Genomic DNA, 20,109 nt, shown 5'->3' on the forward strand with positions numbered 1-20,109 from the left:
AGAGGGCACAACCAACGGCTCTGTCACCTGCACGAGCACGTCGCTACATAGATTATTCTACGAGCGCGCGCGTTCGCAGAATATTCTGGGTATTTGCTTCCCGTGACGGCTGGCATGAAACTTCCTTCATTGTTCGTCCAGCCTGATATTTTTGAATCAAAGCTCTACAAAAAAACCGAAACAATGCCATTCACACCTCTCGTTTACTGGGCTCAACGCCATGAAGATGTTTACCTGCGAGTGGAGCTGACAGACGCCCAGGTGAGCTAACAGAGAATAATCTATCGGACAGGACCTGCTGGGGTAACGTTAACACACTGCCTGCACCCTTTTTTTTTTTTAAGGAAATTGCTTTCTGGCCGGCTCCTGCACTATTTTATGCCTTTGACTTAACCAAATGAAAGGTTCATTCCACACCACAGTTGCACTTTGACCAGACGTCCCGAAAAATTCGGGACAGTCCCGAAATCCAAGCAGTTGATCCTGCCCTAACTGTCCCGAAAATTAGAGCAAAGTCTCAAGAGCACTCTCGAGTATTTATAGTCTGATAGAACATTAAAAACTGTTCATGGTGATTGAGTCGTCCTGCAGCCAGCTCCCGTTGGTCCGGGGCACTCTGCCTGCGACCTGCTTCCAAAACGTTCCGAAAGTTTCCCTCGTCTCCAAAATAAAAGCCCCTATGAGACAACGGTCTGCCATCACAGTTGAGGGACACCACAGTCTGGGGTTGAAATACTTAAAGGTTAATTACAAAAAAATACAATCTTTTTGTCCCTTTTTTATGTTATAGAGTAGATAAAGAGAGAGCAAGTTGCAGCCATGAGGCCAGGGAAAGTGCACGTGCAGGCAGCCAATAAAAATAAATCATTTTGGTGCGGAGTTTTGAAATTCATGTTTCAAACTCAGTTTAGCATTATTGAGCACAGGTTGTAAATAAGAATTCTTAACTATGTAGGAGGAAGTATAAGTTCATCATCTGCCTCTCTTTTTTCTTTTGCAGAATATTGATGTCAATGTGAATGACAACGTGCTTCAGTTTAGAGGTGACATACCTTTTATTTGTCAATGAAAATGTTAATAAGTTCATTATTTGTGACATTTTTTGTGGTATTTTCTGTGCAGCCCAGGGCCATGGTGCAAAAGGACAAAATGAATATGAGTTCAGCTTGGAGTTTCTTTTACCAGTAAAGTCAGAGGTAGGCCATATATCCATTTAAATCAGTCCTAGATCTACTGCTCCTTTCTTTACTTACTTTCGCCTTCTAGTTTTGCCAAGTGTGCTCATTAAATGAGCCTGTGTCCAGGTGAGCCACAAGTCCACGCAGCGTCAGGTGAATATTACAGTGCAGAAAGAGCAGCGAGGCTGGTGGAAAAGACTGACGCTACAGGAGCGCAAACCAGTCTTCCTGGCACCAGACTTTGACCGTTGGCTGGACGAGTCAGATGCTGAGATGGAGATCCGGGAAAAGGTTTCAAATGTTTTACATCAGAGGGACATTTTCACCATGCTACCCTGTTTATTTGACAGGTGTATTAAATAACATACTCTAAATTGCAAAATGTCCAACTGATTAAGATTGTACTATTGATATAAAAGGCAAATATGAAACACTTGTATATTATATATTTTATCTTTTCATTTTGAAAAGGAGGAGAAAAGGAACATGCTGAAGGCATCAAGGCATAAAGAGGAAGGTGAATACAAATCTCCCTAGATGCATGTCTGTTTCTCTAAAGACTATTTCTACAATTAATTTATTTATACAATTTAGTTCAGTGCTTTCAATAGTTTTTTTTGGTGGTAGTTGTCATTTCTTAATTTAAGCAAGTTGTCATCAGATGCCTCAATGTTTTCCTTTTCCTTAAATGTTTCAGGTTTTGTCAGCCTGAAAACAGGATTTTTGTTTGTATATAACCTGGTGCAGTTTCTTGGTTTTTCATGGATCTTTGTCAACATGACCGTGCGGCTCTTTATCTTTGGCCAAGGTAAGGAAATATAAGACTGCTGTGGCTTTAACTTTTCCATTGTTTTTCCTTCTTCCATCAATTTCTTCTCAAAAATCTGGCAAGACGTATCATTTATAACACTACTCTCCTTTCAGATTCTCTCTACGACACATTTCACACCATATCAGATGTGATGTTCTTCTGCCAGATCCTGGCAGCAGTAGAGGTCCTCAATGCTGCTTTCGGTGTAGTCCAGACAGGTGTTATTCTAACTTTTATACAGGTATGTGATGCTCATTTGTTTGATGTGCAGGGCTTCTTGTAACAGACTGCTATTACATTTCAAGTGTAAATACAAATGTTTGTGGGTGTTTTTCTTTTACTAGGTGGTTGGAAGGAATTTTATCCTCTTCATAATTTTTGGTAGTTTGGAAGAAATGCGTAACCAGCCAGTTGTGTTCTTCGTTTTCTATCTGTGGAGCACCATTGAGATTTTTAGGTAAGCATGCATCTGCCTTGCCATTGTTCATGGTGAACAGTTGTGTAATTGGGCTTAGTAAAGTCTGATGATTATTTTCAGTCAGTCTCAGCACAATCTTCTGTGTAAAGCCAATATATTACACCAAAAGTTCTCTTAATGAACATAAACATTTACTGAGATATAGAAATGTAAACAATATTGTAAATACACCAAAATAAATGCCAAACATTTGATGGTTCCAGGTTCGCACATGAGAATTTTTTGCTTTTCTTGGACTTAAAGGTGCTCTAAGCGATGTCACATACAGCAAACATCTCCTCACTAGCCGCTAGCTGCCTGTCCCCTGAACACACTGTAAAAAAACGCAGTCTCTGTAGACAGCCCAGGCTCCACAAACGGCAACAAAAACAAACTGCGCCAACCTGCACCACGAAACATAAGTGTTGCAGCCAATAGCCGTGAAGAAGGATTTGAGGGTCGGCTTAGTGCGCAGAAGGGAAGGGAAGGGATGAGGAGGAGGGAGGGGCGAGATAGCCTCCGTTTTGTTTGACAATACTCCGAACGTCAACAAGAAGTGACGTCACCCAACATCGCTTAGAGCACCTTTTAAAGATAGTGTGTAGTGTCTGTCGCCCCCATGAGGAATTCTGAGTAATGACCTCAACGCTGTCGGCCCATCCACACAACGCAAGCCTTCAGCGATCGCGCACCACCCCCCACTCCTCCTCCACGCAGTTGCTAGTTAACCCATCAAATCAAGGACGACACGGGATAAAAAAAAAAACATGGACTCTTCAGAATAGGGAATTATGTAGTAATGTTTATGTCCTCTTCGTCTCCAAAGTTGAACGCTGCTCTTGTCCTTTCTCAGCGGTGACGTAACACGCATCACTCGAGCTTTTGCGTGCGAATGTCGCCAGACTACACCATTTTGTAGACGTAGCCATACTGAGAAATAGAGAGTTGTGTGGAGCGGATAGGCTTAATTAGCTTTGTAGTAACTCATTTGGCAATGGCTTCAATGAAACGGACGTTCATTAATATAAAATAGTTGCACACTATAGCTTTAAATTATAGTAAATTAAATATGTTGGGGTTTGGACTGTTGGTCAGACAAAACAAGATGTTTAATGATGTCACCTTGTTCGCTACAGTTTTTTTATGTTTTATAAATCACACAATCAACTAAATAATAAGCAGATTGATATTGAAAATATTTGTTAGTTGCACGCCCAGAACAAATGGTTAAAACGGTTGCAGTATGGCATATGTGGCATTAACTGTTGACACAACAAGCACACTCAGTAAAAGGATACAATGATGCAAAAATGCAACTCTACTCCGAGCAGCAGCAGCATCACAGACTCAACCTGACTGACGAAGGTTTGGGGTACCAGTTGGTGTTACAAGAATCAGCATAACAGCAGGTCATTTAGGCTACATTGTTATGAAGATGGACTGTTGTTGATGTGTCAGTTTATTAGCAACACATCTCATTTCCGCCCTAAAACTAACATGATGCTCCAATTTCAGGTATCCATTTTACATGCTGGGCTGTTTAAATACAGAGTGGAAAACTCTCACTTGGCTGCGGTACACAATCTGGATACCACTGTACCCATTAGGTGTTATAGCTGAAGGTGAGCTTGTTTACATCTCTCAGAATTAAAAAATAATTCTTCTACACATAAAAGTTTCAATGTATCTCCCAATCCCATGTAGCTGTTGCTGTGATACAATCCATTCCCAGCTTTGACGAGACCAAACTCTTAAGCATTCCTCTGCCGAAAGCGGTCGGTACCTCCATCAGCTTCTCTTATGTCCTTCACATCTATCTTGTACTCATGTTTCTGGGTAAGATAAAACATTAACCATATATATCTTTGAGCAAATCTGTTCTAATGTCAGCATTTTGGTTCTGATCTTAATTTTTTGGTTTCCCACCCCCTTTTTAGGACTTTTTATCAACTTTCGTCATCTTTACAAGCAAAGGAAGAGGCGTTTCTGTACCAAGAAGAGGAAAGCAAATTGAGAAAAAATATTCCTCAGACACCTTTGCTGCCTGCTTATTTCTGGATGAAATGTTTTAAATGATCATGGACCATGCTCCTGTCAAATTAATTCTAGTTTTTCTTATAAAGTTTTTCCACAGCCTGTTTGCTCTCACTGAAATAATTACATCTGTACGGTGGCCCTGAAGTGCAAATCACAACAGTAAATAGAAAAACGCAACAGCAAATCATAAAACACTTCAACAAATCATAAAACACAACGGCAAACAGGAAAACACGACAGCAAACAGGAAAACACTTCAACAAATCATAAAACACGACAGCATTAACTTCTACCGGAAAAGGTAGGGCCTATCTAGCAGAGGACCCTCCTGATTTGACAGACAGACTGTCTGTCTTTTAACAGGAAGGAGAGGTGAAAAACATGGAAAAGCGCCTACTTTTAACAGAGAGACAGTCCGTCTGTCCTTTCAGGAGGCTCCGTCCTCTGCTAGATAGGCCCTACCTTTTCCGGTAGAAGTTAATGCCGTTTTGTTTTCCTATTTGTTGTCGTGTTTTCATATTTGCCGTTCTGTTTTCCTATTTGCCGTTGTGTTTTCCTATTTGCCGTTGCGTTTTTCTATTTGCTGTTGTGATTTGCACTTCAGGGCCACCGTACATCTGTGGTCAAAATGGACAGCCTACAGATGATGCAATATTTCGTCATTACATTGATGTCTCATTTACTGGTGATTGATTTCTCTTAAGATGTAAATTCTAAGTATTTTGTAGAGGGGTGAAGAGCTATAATAAGCCATAGAATTTGATATCCTGTGTGGTTTCTTTTTCCTTTTAATGCTGGTTGAGATTTTTTTTAACACAGTGGTCTTGCTACTGTTGTCATTTGAGATGATGCGATTTAGGTCGGAATGAAGAAAGCGACAACGTTCTCAAAATACTGTATTTGTTATCATTCCAGATTTCTGAACCGTCCCACAAACCTCAGGGAAACTTACACTTGTGACTGCTAAAATATGGATATCATTTTGTGTCCTTTCTGCTCTATAATTACCTGCTACGTAGAGTTTGTATTCTTTGCTCAGCTATTTCAAATTTTGACAGCCACAAAACAGGTTTCCTGTAAATGTTATTGGATACTGAATACAAATTGAAATCTGCTCAATTTGTGAAAAAGTCCTACAAAGGAACATGTAAAAAAAAAAATATATATGTACACGCTAACATTTTACAAACCCCTCATTATGTACGTTTTGCCATGTTTAGGCAGTGTCAAGGGAGTGTAAGTTATCAATCTGACTGATTTAGGTTCTTGAAGCCAAAACCTTTTTTCTGACAACATTAAGCGCACACACACACACACACACAGGTGCTGTGTCAACGTTGGTCCACATAGGCTGCTACATTTTAGTCCAGTTTTACTAATTCAGACGTGGCTCAGCTGGAGAAGTCAGTGTGCATGGGAGCAATGTTGTGATCAAAAGCAGCATACTGGGAGTCACCAGTGCTGGCCAGTTTGAGTTGCTGTGCAGCGTGGGAGAGCTGGAAAGCAGCATCCGGATGGGCCGAGTCTGGCAGCAGGGTGCACTCTCTCTCCAGCAGATCGGCCATTCCCTTCAGGAGCTCCCAGAAACCGAAAGCCAACGCAGCCTTCCGAAGACGGTTCAGCTCCTGAAATTCAAATGCAAAACAGCAATTCAAATTATGAAAAATATAGTTCAAGCTCATAGTTCAGAGCAACTTTCAGCGGGATTTACCTTGTAGAAGGTTTGAGTTTTATCGGGCAATTTCCTTGCATTCCTCAGGATCTTCTGCACATCAGTCTGTAGAATGATAGCATAAAAAACTTAAAGACAATGATGACCAGAAATTACCCTCAAAAATAATTGAAATAACCATTCAAGATTATTATATATATATATTATTATTTAAACTAAATATATGGATAGTTGTATATCTCACTAATGAGTCATGCTGTGTTCACATCATATGGTAGAGATGTAAAAAAAATTCCCATGTTGACAACTTGCAAGTGTTCAGGTCATCAGAACGGTTGTAGAGTTGGTCAGGTCAGGGTTAAAATACTGTGCATCTACAATATAACATCACGTCCATTCAATTTAGGTTTAATTATACACTGAACGACGGACTTTGGCTGATCTGATACGTCCAAATTTGTTTGGTTTTTACAAGTTGGATGTTGACATGAACAAAACTCATTGAGATAGTTCCATTGCAAAGAGGTCTTGTCTATAAGCCCGATCACTTCGCTGCACATAACATCTTATGTTATATTCATGTTATATTCAGTTTGTTTGGTAGCCAGTTAATCGGTCGAATCTCTAAATTGAAACTGAGATTACTATGAATTGTGAAAGGTCCTAGCTGCGATGCATTAAGCCGGTGACACACCAACCCGACGGCCGACCTTCGGCAGAAAAGGCAGTCGGACTGACTGCCTCGGAACACACCGAAGCGGTGCCGACGGCAGCTGATTGGACGAACGCGTCACGTGGGTCTGGTTTCTCCGGAAATTCAAAGACAGACTGTCATGGTGGCTTGTTCAGAATACAATTTCATATTGTACTAAAATAGTTCACCGAAACGTGTTTCTGAAAACATTTTAAGCAAGAAATAGGCCATGCGGTTGCTGAATCTGTCTTCATTTCAGATCGACAAAGGTCAGTTTAAAAGATTTTTGTCAGATTTTGAGAGGCGTTAGTCACGCTAATCCTGCTCGTCATTTCCGGGTTAGCACTCCACCAATCAGATTGGTCATTTGAGTCCGACTGCCGGCAGTGCCAGTCTTCCGACTGAGCGCGTCAGGTCTCCCAAAATGAAGGCCAACATGATATCATGACTTTGCGTAAACATACATGCCACTTTCTTAAAGCCAAGAGGCGTGTTATCTGTATGCATTTTCAGCTGTCTGTGTGTATGTTTACATTGAATACAGCTGACTGCAGTCTGCAACGACTTTCTAAAGCCACGTGGCGTGTGGGGGTTGGGTTGAAAAGAAAAAACGGTTTGGATTAGGAAAAGAAGAACGGGGTTGGGTTTAGGAAAAGAACAAACGTGGAAAGGAAACATCACACGAGGGACACAAAGGAAACGCCACACGCGGGACGCGCCCCCGCTCTCCTGAGTATAAGTTCTGTGTTTTACCCATCCGCACCCCCCAACCAACCTCCTCACGGGTATTTTCGGCCTTTCATACGGCATCAATTCACACGCCATCGTAACGTAAGTCAATGGAGGCCAAACGGTGTTGATAAACACGCGAAATAGCGAGTATGCGTCTTTATAACACGCAAATCATGGCATATGAATTGGCGTGTCATACATACGCCACTTCATGAGATCAGTCTGCCTCCGACAGATGACGGCACGGAACACACCAAACATACTCGAGTCACCGACCTCGCCAGACGGTCTGACGGCTGATTATCGGGTTAGTGTGTCAGGGGCTTTAAAGGAAATCAGTCTCTCAGAAGTACCATGGCATGTGGACTTGAGGAACACAAAGCACAAAGGACGCCGTGTAATTAAGACCCCCTACCAACTGAAATCAACCACCAACAGTGCTTTTATATAGTGATTTTACTGTACCTGCAGTCCACTGGCCTTAATCCACACAGTGACATTCTGGGCATAGCTTCGTTTGACTGGGGGCTGCAGAGGGAAAGGACTTTTACTGTCATCCTCTCCATAAGGATTTTCAGCAGCCTCTGAAATACCAGGAAAGTCAAACATCAGAATGAGGTCAGTATCACGATCAAAGCCGGCCAAATAAAAACTGTGTAAATGATTAACTGCTTGATTATGAACAAATACAGAGAGGCCTTTGATATTTAGGGAAAAATAGTACAAGGGTTTCCTGCTGTTTGCTTGTTTAATGTGTCTGCAGAGAAACCAGAAGGGTGAAGGGTTACCTGATATCGGTCCCAAATGTGTGATCTTGCCCAGCCAAGGCAGAGGGTCTGGACCAGGCTCAAACAGAGACATCATAAGGTTTGATTTCTTCTTGCTGTCTGCTTGGGAATACAGCATGCCGTACCACTCTGGCCTGTAAAAAGCAAACTAGGTTTAGGCAATTTCTTCATGAAATGTATTAACTTGTTTCTGCAAGTGTCTTAATATTTAAATATGCTAAATTCTGAACACAACATAATTCAAGTTCATTAAATATAAACAGCTCTATGGCACCTCACCCCAGCTGGACCAGTGCCACCATGCCCTCCACTTTAAGGCTGCCATGTAAAAGTACACAGAAATTTGGACTTTTTCCTGCCATTTGACTGGCAGAAGGTTCCTCCTCAAGCTCATCTGTGGCACCTGTGCCAACTTCATCCACCTCTGAAATCAAATATAAATGCATAAAAACATGTTGAAAATACCATAATCTGACATGTGGCATACAGAGAGCTCATTGATTTCAGTTTTAGTGTTAAAACAAATTCACTTTGAAAGGTGACAATTATCTGGTGCATTGTCAGCAGCTCGATTCTCTTTAATCTACAGTATATCACTGGAGGCACAATCTGAGCTGTCCTTGTTGTAAGGACATGGATGACTGTAAAGCATAGTGAACAATGTTTTTTTGAAGCAGGGAACAACTTTTTAAGTGTGGGGACATTCAATGCAGAAGTTTTAAACAATCTGCTTTAAAGAAAATCGGGATATTTTCTGTGAAAATGAGCTATACAGCGGATTTGTTTTTTAAGTTTTTTTTTTACAGTTTAGTTTTTGTAGTTTAAAACAACACAGCAAAAACATTTAGCACTAACCTTTGTTTACATTAATAGGCAGTACCAAGTGTCTGGAAATAACAGGAGGACTGGAAATGTCAGCAATTTCAATGAAGCCCACAATTTCCAAATCTGAAACAAAAATAATAGAATGAAGATGTGTTAAAGAAGAATACAATGTTTAACTATAACTCTAAATCAGGAAATCTGAAGCCAGCTGGGTACCTGTATTGACTGATCGGGGCATGGGCTCCACCTCTTCATCCATCACAATAGGCTCAGGCCGAGGAAACACCTGAACGTCTGAGGATAAGTTCCCACAGTGCAGGACAGCATGGAAGGGAGAGTACGCGTGATCAATCAGCCTCCTAAAGACATACAATGGCCAAAGACTCCTAAGTTAACATATAAAACATGAGAAAGTACAATTCTTTCTGGATTATGTCTTCAGTAAGAGACATACCCAAACATGGCTTGTACATTCTTCATGCAAAGTGGACCCTCCATAGTGAAGATCTGTCCATCCCCTCCGCTGAGACGAAGTAGTTCCTCCAAGTTGTCCATGGCATCAGTCATCTGTAACTGCAATTACACAACACAGGGGATTGCATTGGTTGCATCTAGCAAATCTATTGCGAGCGCTAACTTGCCATAGGATTACATTTTACATGGATGTTTCCCAGGTACACTACAGAAAACTGTTGCTACTTGACAAAAATTACACAAAACATAATGCTCAAGGCTCCTTTGAGGTTGTATTCATATGTTTGTGTTACAGTTTTAAAAAAAAAATGTCTCCACATAGTGGAGGAACAAAAAAAACAACCATCAAAGATTTTCGGCCAAAGTCAAATATTGGCTTGGTCTTTAAATCACTGCTTTTAGTAAATGAACACGCAAAACCCATGTTGACACACATATTCTTACTTACAATTGACATAGTAACTCTCTGAAATAACTGTAAAAGGATGTGCAGGCATACCTGTCCTCTGGAGATCACTTACATACCAATTTAGGGAAGGATACATGCACAACTCCAAAATGCATTTAAACAGTAAAACAGATGGCCTACAACCACTAAAGTCTCTAGGAGTCACTGTAATATCACAGTCATTGTCATGACTATTCATCACTATGAATCTCTAAATTCTGAGTCTCTTGGCTCAAAAGTTAAGGTGTCAAACTGTGATTGTCTCATCCTCATTTCTTCAACAATATTTTAGATAATAAGGCCCAGGAGAAGCCATCAACTTAGATCTTGTTTATGACCAGCTGCTTCTAGATGTATGTTATCTGATCAAATGCCCTCCATGGTTTTACACTGACTGTGTTCAGATCAAGATGCAGGTAACTAGAAATGAGTTGTTGACTCAGTCAGTACCTCCTCTGCATTGGCTACAGACATGATGAACAGTTTGGTAGGGAAAGGGAAAGGGAGTGGGAACTTCTTGTCATCCCCACGATGCTTCAGTGTGTGTAATGAGTGACGTAGCGAACCCTTTCCAATACCAAGAGATCCATCAGTAACCAGCACCACCTACAGGATAAAGGAAGGAGGTACATAAACATAACCCTATGTAACAATACATGGGTACAGATGGTCAAGATCATTATGGGGAAATTATTTAACTGCACATCAGATTTATATATTCAATAATAAATTCAGGAGGTGTGATGATATTGTATAAAGGACCTGCCAAATTACCTGACAGGGACAGGCACTGCCCCACTCCTGCTGTACCACGTTACTAACTCCATTAAGAGCTGATTCAACACAGGTCTTGTCATAGTCTTCCAGGTTGCCGAGAGCCTCCTGCACAGACACAAACATTAGATAATCCCAAACTCGTTTTCTCTGAAGTCAAACTCAGGTAGTGAGTCAGGAGAGTGAAACGTACTATGATTTTTCAGACTGACTTCTCATATGAGGCACTTTTACCTGTAATGCATTGTAATCTCTGGTGAAAGGCACCAAGAGCTCCCAAAGGGAAGAAAAGGCCATCAGTGCTGTGAACTCCATGCGGTAGTTTGAGGCCATGTGTTCAAACAACATATTTAGTCCGTGGACAGCCAGGTTCTTCCTCTGAAACTCCTCGCTGCCATCCAGCGACACTGGCCGTGTCATGGACAGAGACACGTCCATTAAGACCACGGTAGGCATGGCTTGCTGCTTATATAGATTCCCAATTATACACTGAACTTAAAGTATTATCCAAAGTGCTCCCACTGAAGGAAAAGAAATAAACAAGATTAAGAAGCTAGCTAACTTATCGTCACATGGAGTTTATTTCTGCCCCTGGACGGCATGTAAACAAACAACGACCATTAACGACGTTAAAAGCTAAAAAAAATAATAATAATAATGTCACAGCAGAGGACTGCTAACGTTAGCTAATGTTGGCTAACGTTAGTTGTTCGGCTATACTACGCTATCCTTCTGTAACGCCAGAAGAAACCTTCTGGTTACTATTTAACACATGTGAGAAGACAACTGAACTATCCATAAGTTAAACTATAAAGTAAATACATAATATGACACAAACTTAATATATACTACGTGCCATTCAACGTTTCGCTCGTCGCCATCCGTCGTGTTTGTGTTGTAAATGTTCACCACTACTTCCGTCCGGGTGACAGCAGTGTACTTTAGAATAAATAGTTCCTATGTGAAACGTTCGTATTTTTGTGCTAAAACATCTACACAGAAATCAACAGCCCATTTAATAATTTCAACATGAATTTGATTGACTTACGCACGTTGTAAATTTAAAGCTATAGTTTTGGTTTGGATCTAGGAAGTGTTAATCCGCGCGCACTCATGTGTAAGAAATGGTAGATATCCATCTAAAGAGCTCGTGGATGGTTTTGCATAAAAACGATGAGAACGAAACGTATTTGTGTTCTACATCACTACATCCGTCCGGGAGAAAGCAGATTTATGTGATGCATATTTTTAAATGGGTAATTTAATATTCCTGTGCTGAAAACGTCGGCACAAAAACGTTCCAGTTCAAATTGTTATGTTTCGTTGTATGATCAGTTATTTCCAAGTGTCAGTCTCAGGCTTTATAAAATAATGTTATGCTGTGCAACATAATAGCATTAGACTAAATCACCACTTTTATTTTGCATTAAATTAAATATTATTAGGGTAGGCTCATGATAAAGTTAGAGTGAGACAATGCACATAATCCTCTTAGAAGACTTCAGGTATTATGCTGATCCATTGTAAACACTTGTCCTGTGTCCTACATAACCCTGTGGCCATTGGCAACAATTTCTTTGTGCCACAATAACCAGCTGTGGAAATCTGCTTTTGGAGATTTTTGCACCCCTGACTTTGCAGACATTGGTTTTGTGGTAAGTCTGTACTTGTATTTAAAATGCGTTGTGTTGTTTCTTCTCTTTGTGATTTATGTGGAAATTAGCCTAACCCCTTACCACATGACATTTAGGCTATTTTAGTTTTTCTCTCAATGTGCATTTATTTATTTGTCTTTTGTTTTTTGTCTGTCACTTATTTTATGCATTCTATTTTGGAGAAACAACCAACGTGCAAAGAAATTAGTCATAACAACTTCTAAATGAGCTTCTCACTAATGCTTTGACAGACATTTATTAAATGAGTCGGTCTATTGTCTGAGTAGTTCACACACTTTCAAATGTATACTACTGTTGTGCCACCTGCTGTCTAAATGTCATTTTGTCTCTGATGCTTCTTTTCATTCACAATAGGGAAGAAGAGTTGAGGATGACATGAATAACGCAGCTGGAGTTTTAGATCCTGTCACCCCACGGTCTGCTGGGGAGAGAGCTAGACTTGTCCTCTGCCAAAGTCCATTTATGCAGCTTAATTCTCCATAGCCAGTAGCATCACAACGCTTTGGAGGGAAATGTATTGTACAAGAAGGAATCAACTGCAGCTGAGTCGGGTCCTGTTTCTCCTCTCTGGGGTTCTTCTCTGTACCCTCTACCAGCTGACCATCAGTGCCAGACTGTACAAGCCTTTGCCAATGCCTCAGATTGGAGAGGACTTTGGAGAAGGTTCAACAGGGGGGGTTGAGGAGGCTACAGTAGAGACTCAGGGGCTGGAGGAACCTCTCACTGCAACACATGAATTAGAGCCCACAGATCAAACAACACCAGGCATGCATGGTGTAAATCATTCGGATACAACTTCAGATTTTAAAGCATCCACCCCCACTGAATCTCCACCATCACCAACTACAAACCGGACTATTGTGCATTGCATCTATGTGGCCCCTGAGCCTCCACTGGAGACATCCACGCCCACACCAGCTCCTTCTGTGACCACCATCACTCCAGCTTCTCCTGGTGAAGCTCCACATATAAAGGGTGAATACCCTGAAGATCTTTTTTCTATTGAAGACCGTAGACAAGGCTGGGTGATCCTCCACATTTTTGGGATGATGTACATGTTCATTTCACTTGCAATTGTGTGTGATGAGTTCTTTGTTCCTGCACTGGGGGTAATAACAGACAAGTTAGCCATCTCTGAAGATGTAGCAGGAGCCACCTTTATGGCTGCTGGAGGTTCTGCTCCTGAGCTTTTCACCTCCTTGATAGGAGTCTTCATCGCCCACAGCAATGTGGGTATTGGCACAATTGTTGGTTCAGCAGTTTTCAACATTTTGTTTGTGATTGGAATGTGTGCTTTGTTTTCACGGGAGGTACTACATCTAACCTGGTGGCCACTTTTCAGAGATGTATCCTTCTACATACTTGGCCTAATCTTACTCATCATCTTCTTCTTGGATAATGTCATAATGTGGTGGGAGAGCATGATGCTGGTGGCCTGTTACACTCTCTATGTAATTTTCATGAAGTTCAATGTGCAAATAGAGCGGACCTTTAAGACTCTACTTCTCAAAAACAAGAACATTGTCAGAATTATTGCTGTGGAAAACCCTGAAAAGGTAAGCACTCCTGTGACAGAACATGACTCTGGTCTAAAATCAGATTTTTTATGTCCTCAATTTATACAATAATGTGTCTGTAATTAGGAATTTATATCACAGAGTGTTTTCTCAAATGTGGACTAAACTCTAAAGAGTTACTAACAGTTTGCAGACATTGGCCTAAAGTTGTCAATGCTAGCATATTAGCATACTTATTTGTGGCAGTGGTATGTAGAGAACTAAGCTATGGAGCTTTAAAGAACAATTTATACAGTTATTGAAGATAAATGCTACAGCTCTGTAAAAACTGTAGCAACATATACTGTGGTTAACCCTGGTAAGTGTGATTAAGGCTTAATTTACACAACATAAAGGTATGGTATTTGTGTTCACTTCGGGTATTTGCCAGAGCTGTGTTCATAAGAAACATATTTTTATTACTTAATATGTTAAAAATGCTATATCACATCATATATATTAAAACCATAGTGTTTTATTTTAACAGGGTGAGGGATCATTTTGCAAAATTATAATCCTATACACGACACACAGCTCCATCTCTTACAGACATGTAACCCTAACAAGACCTGCAGAGTATGCAATGTGTGAAATAGCAATGTATAATATTATAGTATACAGTATATACTGATATTTAAGCTCTACCAAAATGAAATTAATTTTTTCTATCTTTACCAATGAACAATTTTCAGTAAAAAAAAAACATTGTTGCATGCAGGCAAATGGGGACGCTGAATATAATGTCCATCCTGCTCCAGAGAACAAGAGTCGGTTAAAGGTAAAAAAAAAAAAAAATCAAATAACCAACCAATATAGTGCAAAAAGAAAGACATAGAAAGCAACATCCTCATAGACACTCACATTGTTCATCTACATGTTATTCTACATCTTATTAACCTTTCTACAGTCCTGTTCATCATAACATCATGTAAACAAGCCTCCCTTTATGTGCTGGCACATGTCAATGCATTTCTCAAGAAAAAATACTGACCTCCACTAGTGTATGATTGTTTAACATTGATCTGTCACTGTCTGTTATAGTGAGTAGCTATTTTGACCTTCATCTCTTTTCCCAGTTAAAGCCATCCCTTCAGCGAGGGGGAAGCTCAGCTTCTTTGCACAACAGCACCATGAGAAACACCATCTTCCAACTTATGATCCACACATTAGATCCTCTAGGAGAGGGTGAGTACCATATCAGCACACAGATTGCACTAATAATTGATCATTGTCTGCCTCTTAAAGTGTTTTTGTAATGAGTGTCTAGGAACTACATCCTTCTCATAGTAAATGGATTAGCAAAGTGTCCCAAATAAAGACAGTACTAAGTCCAGATTGATACTAAGCACATAAATACGCAACCCAATTTGTACCTTAGTCTATGGAGTGATGTATGTGTAAGCCCACAGTGAACAATAAACACGATTGTTAGGACACATCGCTGTGGTCTAACTATGTTGTTTAACAGACTGGTCCTGCACAGCTTGGTTAAAGCTCTGGTTTTCCCAAATAGGTTTTTCTGATATGTTAGTAAGGTTACTGCAGCTTTAAAATAGACCGTGCTATGGTGTTCACTGTTCACACTAGGATCATCTCACAGCAATGTTCATATTTTCCTGTTCTCTCTTTGCCTGAGCCAAGACCACAGTATGTATGTCCTAGTTTGTGTACCTGTGGCCCTGGCCCCTGGTTTGCTCGTCTGAAAGGCTTCCAGGCAGCAAACACTCCACTACTCCAGCACAATAATCAGCTTTCGAATGAGCCTATGCAATCTGGATCACAGCTATCAGCTTGTATCAACCCACTTCAAAGCAACATTACAAATATCTTACTTAACTTACCTAGATAATGATGTGCTTACGAAGTAAAAGACACAAAGATGATTTTGGTATTCAAATAAATGTGTATGCAATGAGCCCATTTAAAATGGAAAACATCTTTACAGAAAGTTGAAATGCTTTCAATGTGACGGTTTGACGGTTTGATACTGTGTTCATGGTTATTTATATCAACCTCTGCTATAAATTATGCTTGCTTGAGGTGAGTGTATTCAATCTGAGACATTTGGTCAAAAGGAACAGCAAAAAATACATTTTTGTCCATTGGAAACAAATGAACAAAACAGAGCTGTTTCTAATATGACAAATAAGCAGTAGAATTCATGTACTGGTTTTGGCCAAAAGCAAAATCCTGTCTTGTGCAATTCCTTTGAAAAGCTCTCTCTTCCTCTCATAACATTGCTCTGTGCTGCAGTAAGGATTTTAATACTGTATTTTGCTCTTTGCCTAACTCATGTAAGGCATAGGGATTGTCCTCCATATAACAGTGAAACTGAGATTATTGTAATTATTATCACATAACTGAGCAATTCATCACAGAATTCCTAAGGTTGTTTGATGTTCTTAGAGAAATTTAAGGATAAGGCTGAGACACTGAATAATGTGGCTAGACGGAGGCAGAGAGCAAAACTCAAGACAAAATTGAAGGTAACATGGAAGGATGTAACGGTCACTGATCAGCTGTCTTTCAGTCAGTTTTTTAGATTCTGCTCATGAACAGAGTCGGAAAGCTGCTTATCACCTGGACTGCAAAAAAGCATACAGCCAAAATGCTTTAGCATGCGAACTGAGTGAGTCACACAGGTTCTGTGACAACAGAAATGTTACATGTCTGTCCATCAGCATAATAATATATGATAACTTTATTCCAACCACTCGGAAAATATGTCTTTAGCATCATTAGCATCATCAGCAGCAGCAGCAGTTTTGCTAATTAATGTAGGTGGGTGACCAGTAAAATATTTTCAGATAGCTGAATGAGTAAAAGGCATCAGGGAAATGCACACTATTTTTGGGATTCCTTTCGCAGATGGTGGAGGAAAAACTGAGCCGACCAAAGAGCCAGAGGCTGCCCCAGCCCCAGCAACGGAGAAGAAGGATCAACCAGAGGACAATAAGGTACTCTCCAACCATGTCCTGGTGGTTATCATAAAGCCCAGAAATCAGTCTTTGATAACTATCAAGTCAATGTACGGAGCTACAACTTTAGGCAAAAGGCCTCTTAAGGCTTTTTGCTCCTTTTTTCGTCTTTTATTGCTTTTATTTATTCTCTGCTTCTACTGTTGTCCATAAGGATTTCTTTCCCCAACACTTCAGGAGGATTTGCCAGCAGGAGACAATGGGTCAGGAAGCTCTGACAGTGATGAAGATGACAGCAATGAAGACAGCGATGAGTCCAGTGAAGAAGAAAATGATGATGAGGAGGAAGATGAAGATGAGGGGAAGAAACAAGAAGAGGAGAAAGAAGATGAACCTCTGTCTTTAGATTGGCCAGACACACCACGTAAACAAGCCACCTACCTTTTCCTGCTACCCATAATCTTCCCTCTGTGGCTCACAGTTCCAGATGTACGCAACAAGGTAAGAACCAGACACATCTTTGAGGTCAGCTGTGGTATCTTAAATGCCTCAGCACTGTGTTTTGCTATTACATCACTTTGTACAACAGAAATCCAGAAAATTCTTTGCGGCCACCTTCCTGGGCTCTATTCTGTGGATTGCTATCTTCTCCTACCTCATGGTGTGGTGGGCCCATCAGGTCAGTTACTGTAGTAACATTTAGACATGGAATTTGAAATGTGTTGCCTTGTTTTCTGATTGTGCACACAGGGACAAAGCATTGTGAATTTTATTAAATTTAAATAATTTGATTAAAGATTGTGTCCTGCGTCAGTCATGTTGACTAAAACATAAAAGTAATTTTCCATTTAGCTTTTCTTTTTTCAAGATTATTTTTTGGGGGCTTTTCCCTTTATTATACAGTGACAGTGGACAGGCTAGAAAGGGGTAGAGAGATGGGGGATGACACACAGCAAAGGGCAGCAGGTCAGAGTCGAACCCGCACCGCTGCAGGACTCAGCTAACATGGGGCGAACGCTCTTACTGGGTGAGCTAGAGGCCGCCCCGAGTAATTTCTCATTTAGCTTTTATCGAACTTCCCCTTGTAGGTGGGTGAGACCATCGGCATCTCAGAGGAGATTATGGGCCTGACTATCCTGGCTGCAGGGACATCCATCCCTGACCTTATTACCAGTGTGATAGTGGCACGTAAAGGCCTGGGGGACATGGCTGTGTCCAGTTCAGTGGGCAGTAACATCTTTGACATCACAGTGGGGTGAGCTCCAATAGTCTGATATGTTACAATTGAAAAAGAATTGCTGATGAACACTCAGTTGATACATTTCTGTTTCTCGCCGTGTCACTTTGTTTCTAAGTCTTCCAGTGCCATGGCTCCTGTACTCATCCTTCCACGATTTTGCTCCAGTGGCTGTCAGCAGCAACGGGCTCTTCTGTACCATCGTGCTGCTCTTTATCATGCTCCTCTTTACCATCATCTCCATTGCATCCTGTAAGTGGAAGATGAATAAGCTGCTGGGTTCCACAATGTTCCTGCTCTACTTTATTTTCCTGGTGCTTAGCGTGATGCTGGAGGATCGCATCATTATCTGCCCAGTTTCTATCTGAATGTGTGAGCAGAAACTACAGCAGGCATTCTCTTCACTTCACAACAGAAGCACAACTGTTTTATACATACATGTACAGATATCATGTGCATAGGTCTGGATATCTGTAGAAACTGTGCAGAAGGCTAGTTGCTCTGCATTGCTGCCAGTGACGTGTCCAGTATGTCAGCAACAATACACATTACATTTTCTAGAATGACAATGGAAGCTTTTACATACATTTTTAATACAAAAAGACGCCGAACTATTGACTAATAGTGTAGCTAAGTGTATAAGCATGAACACTAATAAGAGTATTAACATTTTTTCACTGTTTACAATACAGCATCTACAGAATGTAACTAGAAATCTAGAATGTGTGCACATTTTGGAAAATGTATGTGGTTTCTAAATGTGAATTTGTATAATATGTAAGTACACACAACAACTGTTTTATAACATTCATTAAAGAGAACCTGAGCATTCTTGAACTCTCTGTTCTTTCATGCATATCAGTTTTTATAAAAAGGTCAGGCATAGCAATAGCACTTTGGAAATAATCAAACTTGACTTCCTTAGAATAAATGTGTTTATTCATAAATGAAAGCAAACTATAGATCCAGCCAAAGAAGAAATTTGATTTCCTTTTTATATAAAAATCATACAAATTAGTATCTGTGTTACAAATGAAAAATAATACTTCATTGTTTAAATTGACAAATTGTGTAAACATGTAAACATCAAATGTTTTGGTCATCAGTGTGTGTTTGTTTTTGTCCTAACTGTGTTATTGTTATATAATATATAATATTGGTGTTTATTCCAAGCACACAGCCTTGTCTTATCCAGCATCGTATCATCATACGTTATTGTGGTGAAGTCAGGTAATAAGCTGTAGAGCGGCATCACATTACTACCATTCCAGGCAGGCTTTTGTCAGTTAAAAGTGATATTAACACAGTGAACCATCACACTCATTTTTGGAAGTGATTTTGAATTAGGGCAGGTCAGAGCTGTTGTCTTAACGTAACACCTTTGACATTAACATATCGTTTAATATACCCAGTGCAAAGAAACGTGCACAATCAAAGAGATTTGAAATGCCTTTTCTTTTTGCTGTATGTCACATTAAACAGTGCACTGTTGTCCAAATGTCTAAAACTGACATCTACACTATACAGTGAAGACCTAAAGAAAATATACAAAATACTAGAATCAAATACTACATTTTTAAAGATCCATTATTGTATAAATTAATTTCTCTATCAAAAAAATTGTTGATTAAACCAACAGAAAACATTTTGTTTTTATTCATCTACTATTAGTTTGATTGTACTGTTTTTAAGGAAATCTATCCTTGGTGGTCCCATATAACACATAAATCCTTACATTAAAAAGTTATTGTTTAAAAAACAGTAAATAAATCTTAGTACTATTCCCTTTTGGGTTCTTTTGGTACATTGTACAAAAAAGGATAACGAATAAA

General features: G+C 40.0%; 3 protein-coding genes across 4 annotated transcripts; 2 read left to right on the plus strand and 1 right to left on the minus strand.

Moving 5' to 3' along the window:
- Positions 1-73: 73 nt before the first annotated feature.
- On the plus strand, positions 74-4,642 carry hacd3 (3-hydroxyacyl-CoA dehydratase 3). Its single transcript, XM_078257057.1, has 11 exons — positions 74-261; positions 1,001-1,043; positions 1,123-1,196; positions 1,305-1,469; positions 1,650-1,695; positions 1,876-1,986; positions 2,103-2,230; positions 2,334-2,446; positions 3,962-4,068; positions 4,151-4,282; positions 4,384-4,642. The coding sequence occupies exons 1-11, from the start codon at positions 115-117 to the stop codon at positions 4,458-4,460; spliced, it is 1,143 nt and encodes a 380-aa protein (XP_078113183.1). The 5' UTR covers positions 74-114; the 3' UTR covers positions 4,461-4,642.
- A 1,155-nt stretch (positions 4,643-5,797) lies between these two features.
- ints14 (integrator complex subunit 14) lies at positions 5,798-11,838 on the minus strand. Of its 2 annotated transcripts, XM_078257054.1 has the most exons (12): positions 11,747-11,838; positions 11,125-11,411; positions 10,891-10,998; positions 10,567-10,722; positions 9,649-9,767; positions 9,411-9,553; positions 9,225-9,317; positions 8,649-8,793; positions 8,370-8,503; positions 8,047-8,165; positions 6,195-6,260; positions 5,798-6,108 (listed from the first exon to the last, which is right to left on the minus strand). In XM_078257054.1, exons 2-12 carry the CDS (start codon positions 11,344-11,346, stop codon positions 5,875-5,877), a joined length of 1,539 nt encoding a protein of 512 aa, XP_078113180.1. In that variant the 5' UTR covers positions 11,347-11,411; positions 11,747-11,838; the 3' UTR covers positions 5,798-5,874. The 2 variants fall into 2 exon arrangements, with proteins under 2 accessions (XP_078113180.1, XP_078113182.1); XM_078257056.1 differs by lacking the exon at positions 11,747-11,838 and having other exon boundaries at positions 11,125-11,740.
- A 1,138-nt stretch (positions 11,839-12,976) lies between these two features.
- Positions 12,977-18,817, plus strand: slc24a1 (solute carrier family 24 member 1). The gene is made up of 8 exons (XM_078256081.1): positions 12,977-14,134; positions 14,841-14,900; positions 15,199-15,307; positions 16,991-17,079; positions 17,278-17,541; positions 17,630-17,719; positions 18,129-18,295; positions 18,396-18,817. The coding sequence occupies exons 1-8, from the start codon at positions 13,079-13,081 to the stop codon at positions 18,643-18,645; spliced, it is 2,085 nt and encodes a 694-aa protein (XP_078112207.1). The 5' UTR covers positions 12,977-13,078; the 3' UTR covers positions 18,646-18,817.
- The last annotated feature ends 1,292 nt before the right edge of the window (positions 18,818-20,109 follow it).

The sequence above is a fragment of the Sander vitreus genome, chromosome 8 (assembly GCF_031162955.1).
Source record: "Sander vitreus isolate 19-12246 chromosome 8, sanVit1, whole genome shotgun sequence".
NCBI lineage: Eukaryota > Metazoa > Chordata > Actinopteri > Perciformes > Percidae > Sander > Sander vitreus.